A 12,624-nucleotide genomic window follows, 5' to 3' on the forward strand; every position below is an offset into this window, starting at 1 on the left:
TGTTTCCTTGGGTTGTTTGCTGCAGTTTCAAGCTCTTTGCTTCTCATACTGGCCTGATTTCATAATAGCTCATTAGACCTGCTATTAAAAAAGCAATATACATAATGGAATACATTCCTAACCTGGTTAATTAAACTAGTATTAGTAGTAGTTATTATGATCTATGGTCATCTGAAAGTGCAAGTAATAAATGTATAGTATATAGTTGGTAATGTTTTCAAGCATATTGCAGAAATTACGCAGTATTCGTTGTGACTGCTAGCTTTACAACATTTTATTTTTCAGGTTTGATGTACGTGATTGAAACACAGAAAGTTCTCGACCTGAAGGTGAACCTGATGGCCTCTTACGTCATCATTCCACAGAGTGGCTTTTACAATGGCACTCAGAACATCCTGTTGCTGGATCTTGGTCACTTCCAGGTCAGAAAGAGTCAAGTGTGCAAACACTGCCCCACACGTCTCAACATCTTTAACCACTTCTAACCATTTGATTACAATTAGAACCAAATCTGAAGTAATTTGTTGTCTTTCCAGATGTCCAGTCAAAGCAAGAAGCATCTGCCTCAGCTGTCAGTGGGCACCAGCAACATTGAAGACATCATGTCCAGAGCATACGATAGCTTCGACATACATCTTAGCAATCTACAGTTCCTTTACAGCAAACCAGGTACAAACACACAAGTGAATATGTGTCACATGTCAAAGGTTTTTTTACTGGAAAGTAAAAAAAATGAAAGACAACAACACGCTGCTTTCAGTTATTTGACTTTGTTCAGGTTTGTAAATCAGTTCAAACTGTTGACAATGAAAAGATTTTTTACACAACTCATACAGACAGCTTAGAGGAAATGTCTTTGAGGTAGAGGTTAGCAGTGTGTTGCTGTGTCTTAGCCAAGAACATGTTAACACTCACTTCAGAGTGAACATTCACTTCAAACTTTAAGGATGTTTTTTTTTTTTTTTGGTGAGTCATTAGAAATGTTAAACATTATCTGTGTTTGATAGATCATGACTGGAAGAAGGCCAGGAAAGAGAAACTGTCACCACTCCACATCCTTGAACCAGTGGATCTAAAAGTGGTTTTCAGCAGGGCGATGGTTGTCTCAGACTCCCGCATGGCAAAGTAAGTTTACAATCTTTATGCCTCCATGGTGATGGCAGCTGGAGGTGTTATGTTTTGGGGTTGTCCGCCTGTGTCGCCAATTGTTGTGAAAGAAAGAGGGACTTAGAGAATTTGACAAACATTCACTTGGATGAAGTGATTCTGACCTGACAGCACCTGTTTTTAGCCATAACTCAAGAAATCATGATGTTTTGCACAAAAATCCTCTAAATCTTCTCTTCTTCTGTACCCGCCCATTCCTGTTAAGGGTCTCTAAATCTTCTCATATTACAATATCATCAGTTACAGTATATCTGTTATATCCGTCTGCACATATAGGATATAAACTGTGTATAGATGAAATGAAATTACTACAATTATATTTTCCCATTTCCTTTGGAAAAGGGAATGAATCAATACTATAGGAAGAGCACACAACAATCCAGTACAGTGCAGTAGTGTTGTACTGTGTGAGTTTAATACACAGTTCAATTAACCAATTACTTACCTCCTAACAATTTGTCCTTCCTTTTAATTTGTCATCCTTCAGTTGAAAGAACCTATTTTAAGTATGTTAAGTAGAGTAAAATTAAAGGTCATGCGTTGATGTGTGCAACTTTGTGCTTACATGTTTGTGTATTTGTTTTAGGTATAAGATGTCTGGAGAGCTTCCTCTGTTGTCCCTTCGCATTTCTGATGATAAACTTCGAAGTGTTCTGGAGCTTGTAGACAGTATCCCACTGCCTGAGAGCAGACCTGCTGCACGAGGCCAGTCCTCCACTGGAAAGGTAAGAACAGAAGGACGTGCCTAGATGGACCTCTTCACAGTTTGTGAGGATAAGAGAAATTGTCTAGAGGGAATAATAAAAAAGTTTTGCGGCAAAATCCAGGAAGAAAGAGATATTTATTCTCTGGTTTCTTCTATCGTTTACTACAGTCCTTAAACCTTTAATTAATTAAGTTGTTGTTATCCTAGAAGATATAAAATTCTATGTAAATACATAATTAACCAATTAGTCATTACAGTGGACATTAACAGTACAGTCACATTTTGATCATTCCAGTGTCAATACATTCATGTGTTAATGATCTTTACATCTAGGCAAAACAGTCGTTCACCCCTCAGCTCACCCCCAGAAGACGTCTGAACTTAGCTGACCAGCGCTCCTCTCTCATGTTCGAGTCATGTGAGACCATCAGCATCACCTCATTTGGTGAGACACAAATGTGTACATAAGTGCAGCATACGACTGTCTTTCTACTGCTAAATGTACTGAATGTGTGTATTCCTGTGATATTTGGATAAGTGTATTTATTTATTTTTTTAAATCATATCTCAGGGTCAGAGGAAGATTTGTTCTATGACGCTCCCAGCTCTCCCATTGGCGACAAGCCATTCTTCCCAGACAATCCCATGCCGCTGCGCTACGCAGATTTAAGCAAAAGAAAAAGTTGCTTTAAGGAAGACTCTAAGAAGAACATGACTGACTTCATCATGAAGTTTGAGATCAGTGAGGTACAAACACTGAACTATCTGACGCATATTTGTATTTGTAATTTATGTATTTCACGTTTAATATGTCATCCATGATGATTTTGCAGAAATGCAGAATGATAAATTATGCATGTATGGAAACATTTAAATCTTTTTATATAACACATCAGTTCATACATTTGTCCATTGTTTCTTCTTTATCTCAAACTGTACTTTTTTAATTTTGTCTTCCGTCGTTATTTCTCCACCCAGTTGTATTTCCTGTCATCCTAACATATATTTCTCTTTTGTCTGTCTCTGTGTTCTCTTTGTTCATCCAGTTTTCTGTTCAGTTGTGTCGTCTCTCTGGAGATCAGGAAGTCACAGTGCTCCACTTGGACATAGAGGGCTTGGGCACTGAGCTGAAAATCCGCACCTTTGACATGACATCCAACACCTACCTGCGAGAGATCTGCCTCAGGTGTCCAGAATACATGGGTCGGTAGATATGAGCAGTCACCTCACTGTTATTTCAGCTACTTCATGAGACAGTCTTTCATGTCTTTACTATTTGTCTTGGCTGCAGTTTTTATTTAACATGTTTCCTCATTTAGATTCTGAAGACAAGCAAGTTCAGCTGATAACCACTCTAGACAACACAGAAGTTGACCTGCTCACTCTGGAGTACATCAAAGTACTTGTCATACATTATATTGAAATAGACTTATTTAATATTCATTCTAGTACATTTTGATTAAATGGCCTTGTCATTAAGTCTTGAGTGTCCTTTCTAGGCTGATAAGAACGGTCCAGAGTTCAAGTCTCAACACAACAATACAGAGCAACTCATCAAGGTGAGGAATTTTAAATACTTCTTTTTTTTAATAATTGTTTGTGTGTGTTGTTTTCTTGTGAAGTGTGGCGTTAGTGCTGGAATATAATGAAAATGCCTTTTTTTAGCTTTTTCTCTTTCTGTCAAATCATTAATAATAAGTAGAAGAACAATAGAAATTGTATTGACACATGTAATTAACAATGCTAACTAAAATTTCTATTCTTCCTCCTCAGGTGACCTTCTCATCCCTGGATGTTCATCTCCACACGGAGGCGCTCCTCAACACTATTAACTTCCTCAGCAACCTCCAACCTCCATCAACTAAGAAGGAAGGAGGGCAGGACGAGCTCCCCACCATCCCTGAGGAGGATGAGGGAGAGAGGGAGGAAGAAAAAAAGGAGGAAACCACTGTGACCAGGAAAAAACGTAACTGATATTATCATTTCATTCTGTTATTATCTCACAATGTAAAACCTTGGTTAATAAACTTGGAAGGTCAGCATGTAACTAAGGCATGTTGTTATGATTCATGAAATTTAGCACATTCAGAAGGTAAATATTACACTGCAAAGGCATGTCTCTAGTATATATCTTCAGTATCTGTCTTTGCATGTCCCTCTTCTCACCTGCCCTCATCTTATTTTCACAGCTTCAAAAAAATCAAAGTTTGCAGATGTGGTTAATCTGCATATCAGAGCTGATCTCCGCTGCCTGAAAGTTTTTATTCGAGGACAGAAAGCCAGGATCTCAGAGATCAGGATTGAAGGTATGGTATATCATATCCAAGGTGCTCTGACAGTGCTGCCTGCAACACATTTGTTGCCACTGTTATTTGCAGCAGTGGGAAATGTACATAAACGTATTCTCGGTGTATGACTTTCTCAACTCTCCAGGTCTGGTTTCTGAGGTCCTGATGAAGAAGAAGGAGATGGAAATTCTGGCCAACTTAAAGAACATTGTGATCCTGGACTGCAATAAGGACGCTTTTTACAAGAAGGTACCAACTGCGAGATATGTGCTTTTAGATGTGCTTTTAAATTTTAATGCAGAAACAACATGGTCGCTTCAAATTAGATGTTTTTGTTTTGTTTGTTCTAGGCTTATATGTGTTGATAGCTGTTTCCAGTATTTGTGTGACAACAAAGAGCAAATATATGTACATGTTAATCATAGAATTGACTATAATTGCTTTAAAGGTTTGAAGTTAGACACTTGTTAGAGATGCATATGCAGCTTGTTAGTGACAAAACTGTTACACTTCATGCATGCTTGCATGGTTACTGTACTGTTTCAACTGCGTGTATTCCCAAATGTTGACCTCTTAGTAACTTAGCACAAGTTCCTCTACATAAGAGTTGTAGCTGACTGATGATACTGATCTCTGTTCCCATACAGCTCCTCTTATTTGAACTGTTTTGTGTCTCTCCTTCCTTTCTCAGGCTGTTTCTATAGCAGATAAGGAAGTGTTTGCTTTCCGCATGGTTAACTATACGGATGCGACAGAAGGAGACGCCTATCTGGACATGTCTCAAGTTGACACCTGTGTCACGCTGACAGTGGGATGCATTCAGTTCATCTTCCTCAACAAGTTTATCTCCTCCATACTGGTAAGAATCACATATCTGTCACAGTTGCATAAATCATGCCCATGCTATCTCAGTTTCTTAGATAAGGTATCGATAAAATCACCAGCCAGAAAATAATTATTTTACTTTTCCTTGTTCCTTATTATTCCTGTATTTCTACTCCTCCCAGGCATTTATCAATAACTTCCAAGAGGCGAAAGAGGCGTTGGCTGAGGTCACAGTCCAGGCTGCAGAAAAAGCAGCATCAGGCGTGAAGGAGCTGGCAGAGCGGAGCACTCGGATCGCTCTTAACGTCCACTTCAACGCACCCGTCATTTTCCTTCCTCAGTCCTCCTCTTCCTCAAATGTCATCGTAGCTGACCTGGGTCTACTCTCTGTTAAAAACCGTTTTGCCAAGCAACCATTTAAAAGTGATGCCAAGATCCCGCCTGTTGTGGACATAATGACCGTGAGACTCACTCACCTCAAGATGTACAGGTCAGCGACCATACATCACCATTAATTATGAACACATTTTTCTTGTCTGTAGCGTATGATTAGTTTGGATTTACAGTCATCTGGTCTTCTCTCAGTAACTTTTGTTGTTTTTGTTGCGTTGTCTCTTCCAGAACCACGTATATAAATGAAAGTTTTCAAGGAGAGACGCAACTGTTGAAGCCAGTTAGCCTGGACCTGGAAGTCCAGAGAAATCTTTCATCCAACTGGTACCACAGCATACCTGACATAGGGATCACTGCTCATCTAAAGCCCATGAGTGTAAGTAGTGATGTATGGCAGCATGAGAAGGAATTCATCTTTTTTGTTAAAAGATTAAAGTTTTACACGTATAGTCTTAACCATATTCCACATCTGTTACCCACAGCTAATCCTGTGCCAGGAAGACATGACCGTGGTTCTGAGGACTCTGAGTGAGAACCTGTCAGAGAAGTCAGATGCTGTTCCGGCTCCAGCTGCTCTGCCTTCAACAGACCGCTCCTCTGACTGTGTATCCAACAAAGAGTCCCAAGACTCTGGAGCCACCGGACCAGGCAGCAGTAAGAGTTGTGGTTATGCATGTTGACTGGAAATGTTTTAGTCCATTTTAACCAAACATCAATAAATCTTTTCTCCTTTCTGTGATTTGTGCACTGATAATGTTGTTGTAGGTAACACAGTGGTGACAGCTGCTGTTGTGGAGACCCAGAAAAACGGAAAGCTAAAGAGCACGCTCAAATTAGACTTCAAGTTTGACTCCATGACGCTGGTCCTGTACAGCCCTAATGAGAATGAGGTAATGCATAGGCATAGACGTGTATACAAACAGACATACAGAGTCAAGTACAAGTAATGACTACACAGTAAAAATAGCCTTTATTGTATGAAGCATATGTTGTGAACAGAGGCTGTTCTATGTTGTTTAATAGATACAGCTGTTAGACCCACACGATGAGCAGCTGAAGCTGGCAGAGTTCACCCTGGGCACCATCTCCACCTCTCTCCACATGTTCTCCGACAGCTCCATGAAAGCCTCCGTCCGTCTCGCTGCGTGCATTCTAGACGACAAGAGGCCCAGAATCAAAATGGTCACTCCAAGGTACACATGCAGACTCTTAACACATAGAAATGTCTCATATGTACCACCATGTACCATAATAATCATGTCAAATAAATTATTATTATAAAAATGTCATGGCTAGCAAACCACAAATCGATATCCACTACTCGTTCTTCACTCACAGCTACTTTGTACTTTTCCCAGGATGATGGCGATGCGTCCTGGTGCAGAGCAGAACATGATGGTGGAGGTGAACTACCGACAGGGCCGTGATGGTACCACTTTAGACACTGTGGTGCAGGATGTGTACCTGTGTGCCAGCATGGAGTTTCTGCTCACGGTGGCAGATATCTTCCTCAAGGCCAGCCAGCAGGGATTTGATCAGGTGCCACAACCCAAGAGCTCCACCGGTGCAGGAGATAAAAAGAACATTAACTCTTCTGTCACATCTAAAGAGTCCAGTGAGTTTAATTTAATTTTCCTGACACCAAATTACAAACTACTTTTTGATTACGTCTTTGTTTTGCCATGAGTTTATAAGTTTAATTTAGTCCATTGTACAGGCACAGTTTATGGTTAGTACAATATGATATAATGACATTTAGGCATGACTTGAGTTAATGAATTACTCTGCCTGATGATCTAAATTGATGTTTTACTGTGCTAATCTCTCCTGCTCTCAGCCACAGCTCCCCCCGTGGTGTCAAAGACAGTAATGAATGTTGTGGTGCTTAACCCGGAGATTGTGTTTGTGGCCGACCTGACGCGTGCTGACGCCCCGGCTCTGGTGATGACCACACAGTGTGAACTGGCCATGGAGAGTGGGGCAGAGCTGTCAAAGATGACGGCTACTATAAACGACCTCAAGGTTTATATTTTAATGGTTTTAACGGTTAAAAGTAGGTATGATATATAAACATAAAAAAGGAATAATCATTATAATTGTGGTTATTCCAGGTAGTGGCGTGTCCCTTCTTAAGAGAGAAGAGGAAAAACAATGTGACCACAGTGCTGCAGCCGTGTAGGGTGTTCTTCCAGAGCACTCAGCCCACAAACTCCCCTCAGGCTATGGAGGTCGTCATCAGTGCTCTCTCACTGAAGGTATTTGTGTTTGTATTAATTCTGAGTCTGATAATTAAATGAAACGAATAAAACTGATATTAAATGAAAGCAAATCTTCAAACAAACTGACATTTTACTTTGACATGTGGACTAAGTCTAAGCAACTTTATGCCCCTGCTCTCTGATTCTCTGCCCAGGTATCTCCAATCATCATCAACACAGTGATAACCATCCAGTCGGCGCTGACTCCCTCTCTGGCTGAGACCCCAGAGGAGCTGGACACCCCCGTTCCCGTGGATTTGTGGGAGAAACGAGGCTGGAAGGAGTTCAAATTCTGGTTCCTAGAAGACGACAGAGATGAAGACATAAAGTCTCTAATCCCACTGATACCAAAGGGGGAATCCTTAAAGGTATTTGGCTGCATTTTCTTCTGTTTTACTTTTTAACTTTGTTATTTGCATATTTTAAATCCTTCATTTCTCTTGAAAAGTTTATTCTATCCCATATAAAAAATACAAGGTATTGCATCATTCCATTGTCTCTCCGTTACTGCAGGTGAGCATCGAATCAATCTGTCTGACTCTGGAGGCTGGAGTGGGACACCGAACTGTCCCCATGCTTCTGGCCAAGTCCTCCTTCCAAGGAGACGTGACAGACTGGACCACACTCATTAACCTCCACAGCGAGCTCAAACTGGAGGTAACACACACGCACACAAGCACAGACAGAAGTCACAGTAGAAATCTGCCACAATATCAGACCAGTTTCATTGACATTGTACTCACCCAGGAATGTCCATAAACTCATCATACTACAGGCTGTTTGTGTTTTACTGTATTTTGTAATGTGCTTTGCCTTAAGGTTCACTATTACAATGAGGTGATGGGTGTTTGGGAGCCACTGCTGGAGCCTTTAGAAGATGAAACTAGAGACGGTTTCAGATCATGGAGACTGGGACTGAAGGTACTCACACACACACACACACACACACACACACACACACACAGATGTAAAATAATTACACATGTGCTCATAAATGCATATGGGGTGTTTCTTGGGGGAGCTATGGTGTAGTGGTTAGAGATGCAGCTTGGGACCGAAGTGTCCCAGGTTCGCCTCCCTCTCCTCCGAGTGTACACATTACTGTGTGACTGAATGGATGGGTCCAATTTGAATCAATGAGGGAATAATAATTAATTAATTACATTTTACTGTCTTGTAACCAGATGAAGAAGAAGCCAGTGAAGTTCTCAGGTTTGTCAGACGAAGTGGACTGCAATGTCCCAGAGTATAAGACTGTAATTGCAATCAGCGGTAAAGACCAGCTCAACATCACGCTCTCCAAATGTGGACTGGCCATGCTGAGTAACCTGGGCACGGTGAGAGGAGAGAGTTGTCATTTTTACAGAAAGTGTCTGAAGATTGACTGAAAAGGATGCATGTAAAATGTGTACGTTTTTTCTTTTTCCCAGGCGTTCGCTGAAGCTGCCAAACAGACAGCAGAGTGTTTTCAAAAGGATGAAGCTCCATTTGTTGTGAAAAATCGCCTGGGCTTGGCAATTTCAGTCCGCCACAGTGACATGTTTTGTCCCATTGGAAAGGAGAGCACCAACCACACTGTCATGCTGGAGGATGGTGAAACCCTCGGGATGGACTATCTAACCACAATAAACTCTGATCAGTTCTCAGCTATGACCTCACTGAGTGGAAAGGACTACTACATAGAGCCTAGTAAGTGGCACTAACAAGTGCTCTATGCTGTGCAAAGAGAACAGCCACTTAGTTGTTGTTGCCGTACAGATGCAATCAAAAAACACATCTAATGGTTTTAAGTCTTTGTCCCTTGTTCTACAGCCAATTACTCAATTATACAAGAGTTTAAGAACATACAACACATGGATCTTCCTCTTATTTCTATTTGTCTTTTCTTAGTAATTTAACAAAAATTAAGACTTGAAAAGAGCTAACAGACTGTTTTTATTTCCTCCAGCGCCGGTGGGCCACACTTCAGCCAGTGTGATCCCCCTGATCAAAGTGGGCAGGGGGATGTACAGTGTAATGCACAAACAATCAGGAGTCACTCGTTTCCTGGTCTGTCAGATTTACTCCATGGAGGGCAGCAAGTACGTGAAGATCCGCTCTCCATTCCAGGTACATCACTGATAATCTTCCATTTTTAGGAATTTAATCATGTCACAATAGGGCGGGCATGCCAGATTACCTTGAAATTAATTGTTTTTGTGTCTTTTTTTATGCAGATCATCAATCATTTCTCAATACCATTCAAAGTTTTTGAAGGGTCAACGTGTCTGGGTACGGCTCTTCCCACTGAGGAGTTCAGTGTGCCTCTGGACTCATATAGGTGAGCGCAAACACAGTCCCGTTTATTTGTGCACAGTTCATAATGGACTCACTTATTTCTCTCCTTTTCCCTTTGCCTATATTGCACAAACATCACACATCTTCTCTTTGCTGCCCCCCTCAGGTCTGAGCTGAGCCTTCAGCCAATAACAGCGGACGAAGCAGACAATCAGGGAGACCAGTTTGAGTGCTCAGAGGGCTTCAGTTACGAGGATGTCAGCAACCAGCAACCCGAAGCACCACTCCACCAGACCTGCCGTCGCAGTGGGGATCAGGGTGGCGTGATGATGATCAACATTGTGCCATTAAAGGACGCAGTGACAATCAAACACACTGGAGGTGCTGGGGAGAACTTCGATGTGCCCTTTGTGCTGCACCTGTGGCCTTCCGTTCTGATACGCAACCTTCTGCCTTACCCCATCGCCTACAAACTGAAGGTAGGAAGTGTCTTGTAATCAGTCCCAGGGTTTACCATATTGGATGGAAAGGAACCATTCAAGTAAAACACACTGCTCTACACTCAACGGCCAATTCATTAGGTACACAAGCATTTAGACGATCTGCGGATCAGGCCTCAGAATGAGGAAGAAAAGTGATTTAAGTGATTTTGATGTCAGTTCTTAATTGTAATTTATACCGCCATCAAATTTAATTGCATTTAAGCTTGTTTGTGAGTTTGTTTCATAAGACGTCTGTCATATCATGAATGTTTATTCATCATAGGATAGTTTCTGGTTAGAGCTGCATGGCTGTGCAGCAGTAATGTAAGAGTCCAGGTGGTTGTATTATAAAGGTGGAATGAACTAAAAAAAAGGAATGTAAACATTTTAAAGGTTAAAAAAAAATATCAATTTTGAAAAAATGGTCAGTAGTAATGTATTTGATTTGCAGCTAAGGCTTAAAATGATTGAATTATTATGGTTCTTCCAATACAAAGAGTGCACATAAACATAAATACTACTACTTGAACAGTCACCATACACACACAAAACAACTTTTCTAGCATTTCCAACTTTGCTCAGATTCACTGTATTAATTGCTCCTTTCGGCCTGCTGCTCAACAGGACAGTGGAGTCTCTGTCCCTGAGGCTACTCTGGACCCAGGACATTCAGCCCAGCTTCACACTGCAGTCATCAATCAGTCAAGTCTCGATCTCCGCCTGCTGGACTACTTGGCTCAGGATTGGTCTTCTGAATACAGGTTTGACTTTGGTCTCCCTTTGGGACTATTTTACTGTTATATTTGCCCTGTTTGTCTGCATATTGTGAATATATAGGTCAAAACTAACATGTTCTTACTCTTCACTGGAATAAACAAATTATCCTGTTGTTCAGTCTCTGCAGTGACCAGGAAGAGATCACCTTCATTGTGTTCCAGTCTCAACGAGAGGATGAAGAAGATGACGTAGAAGGGCCAGAGAGGAAGAAGGCCGAGTTGGACATAGCAGTGCATGTTAAATATGATCTAGGACAGACCGTGATTGCCATCCACTCACCATACTGGATGGTGAATAAAACGGGCAGGTTGCTGCAGTACAAGGCTGACGACATCCACCGTAAACACCCCTTGGATTATGACATGCCCCTGCTCTTCTCCTTCAAGCCTCGCTACTTTCTGCGAAACAATAAAGTAAGGGAAAAGAAATGCGTGTGCCGTCAATTTAAAGTTATTTTTTCTGCACATTTTCCAGATGCCCCTTTATGTGTAGGTTGCCTTTCATTTGTTGAACTGGCTGTATAGTTTATTTGTTTAATAATAATGTTTATTTTAGATTTAAGCCCTGTCAATAATAACACTTTTTTACACTATCTTTATGTGCGATTTCATCTTTTAGATACGTCTCATGATCTCAGACAGTGAACTATCAGATGACTTTTCTCTGGACACAGTTGGTAGCCATGGAGATGTGAAATGTAAAGGCAGATTCAAAGATTACCTGGTAAGATGCGGACATTCAGACATTAACTTCTTTGTCTAAAGAGCCAGATACGTTGGATGTATTTGATAGTTTTTCTGTTTTTGCGGCGTCTGTCTGACCTCAGGTTGGTGTGAAGATTGATGCGAGCAGTTTCAGCCTGACTCGCATGGTGACCTTTGTGCCCTTCTACATGCTGGTCAACAGCACCAAGCACAGTGTCTTTATATGCGAGCAAGGGCAAGATAACTGGACTGAGGCAAAACCCCTACAGGTTAGACCCAAACCGATTTTCATTGTTTTCATTTGTATACTACAAATGTACACTTTTTATACTACAGTGTTTAGTGGCAGTAATTAATGACTACCAATCTTTGGGTGCATAAGTCAAAGTTGATGACAATTTATTGATTTGCTAGCGATATACTATCTGACCTTTTTGTGAGTTGGGGGTTTTAAAACACTGAATGCCTTACTGTGCAACATTTTGTTAGCCCATACCATGATATGTCAGATCCTGTTTGTTTTCTTTTCTACATTTAGTCAGCCATTCCCTTCTGGCCTGAGAACGACACCAAGCAGCTGCGGATCAAAGTAGAAGGATGTTTATCTCCTCCTCAGACTATTGACTTTACTCGACCAGAGAACTGCCTGTTGCTGCATCTGGACAACTCTGTAAGTAGACACACACACACACACACACACACACACACACAGGGGTACTGTTTGTTTGTGCACATTTACGTGTTGTA

The 12,624-nt window shown here is 41.1% G+C and overlaps 1 protein-coding gene across 2 annotated transcripts in view; it reads left to right on the top strand.

Annotated features, from left to right (window-relative positions):
- vps13a (vacuolar protein sorting 13 homolog A) overlaps positions 1–12,624 on the top strand; it is a 33,815-nt gene that overhangs the window by 8,234 nt on the left and 12,957 nt on the right. For both annotated transcript variants that reach the window (XM_084551501.1, XM_084551502.1), the window contains exons 20-53: positions 286–422; positions 537–669; positions 1,008–1,125; positions 1,754–1,892; positions 2,207–2,318; positions 2,445–2,620; positions 2,920–3,076; positions 3,193–3,272; positions 3,373–3,432; positions 3,647–3,839; positions 4,063–4,179; positions 4,307–4,410; positions 4,853–5,020; positions 5,169–5,476; positions 5,608–5,755; positions 5,862–6,033; positions 6,145–6,269; positions 6,403–6,572; positions 6,738–6,994; positions 7,217–7,401; positions 7,491–7,634; positions 7,793–8,005; positions 8,151–8,294; positions 8,457–8,558; positions 8,822–8,974; positions 9,068–9,326; positions 9,586–9,746; positions 9,854–9,957; positions 10,081–10,393; positions 11,021–11,157; positions 11,292–11,586; positions 11,792–11,896; positions 12,000–12,146; positions 12,416–12,547. In XM_084551501.1, coding sequence (XP_084407627.1) covers positions 286–422; positions 537–669; positions 1,008–1,125; positions 1,754–1,892; positions 2,207–2,318; positions 2,445–2,620; positions 2,920–3,076; positions 3,193–3,272; positions 3,373–3,432; positions 3,647–3,839; positions 4,063–4,179; positions 4,307–4,410; positions 4,853–5,020; positions 5,169–5,476; positions 5,608–5,755; positions 5,862–6,033; positions 6,145–6,269; positions 6,403–6,572; positions 6,738–6,994; positions 7,217–7,401; positions 7,491–7,634; positions 7,793–8,005; positions 8,151–8,294; positions 8,457–8,558; positions 8,822–8,974; positions 9,068–9,326; positions 9,586–9,746; positions 9,854–9,957; positions 10,081–10,393; positions 11,021–11,157; positions 11,292–11,586; positions 11,792–11,896; positions 12,000–12,146; positions 12,416–12,547 — 5,468 coding nt within the window. The remainder of the gene's footprint in view (positions 1–285; positions 423–536; positions 670–1,007; positions 1,126–1,753; positions 1,893–2,206; positions 2,319–2,444; positions 2,621–2,919; positions 3,077–3,192; positions 3,273–3,372; positions 3,433–3,646; positions 3,840–4,062; positions 4,180–4,306; positions 4,411–4,852; positions 5,021–5,168; positions 5,477–5,607; positions 5,756–5,861; positions 6,034–6,144; positions 6,270–6,402; positions 6,573–6,737; positions 6,995–7,216; positions 7,402–7,490; positions 7,635–7,792; positions 8,006–8,150; positions 8,295–8,456; positions 8,559–8,821; positions 8,975–9,067; positions 9,327–9,585; positions 9,747–9,853; positions 9,958–10,080; positions 10,394–11,020; positions 11,158–11,291; positions 11,587–11,791; positions 11,897–11,999; positions 12,147–12,415; positions 12,548–12,624) is intronic.

The sequence above is a fragment of the Chelon labrosus genome (assembly GCF_963514085.1).
Source record: "Chelon labrosus genome assembly, chromosome: 9".
Taxonomy (NCBI): Eukaryota; Metazoa; Chordata; class Actinopteri; order Mugiliformes; family Mugilidae; genus Chelon; species Chelon labrosus.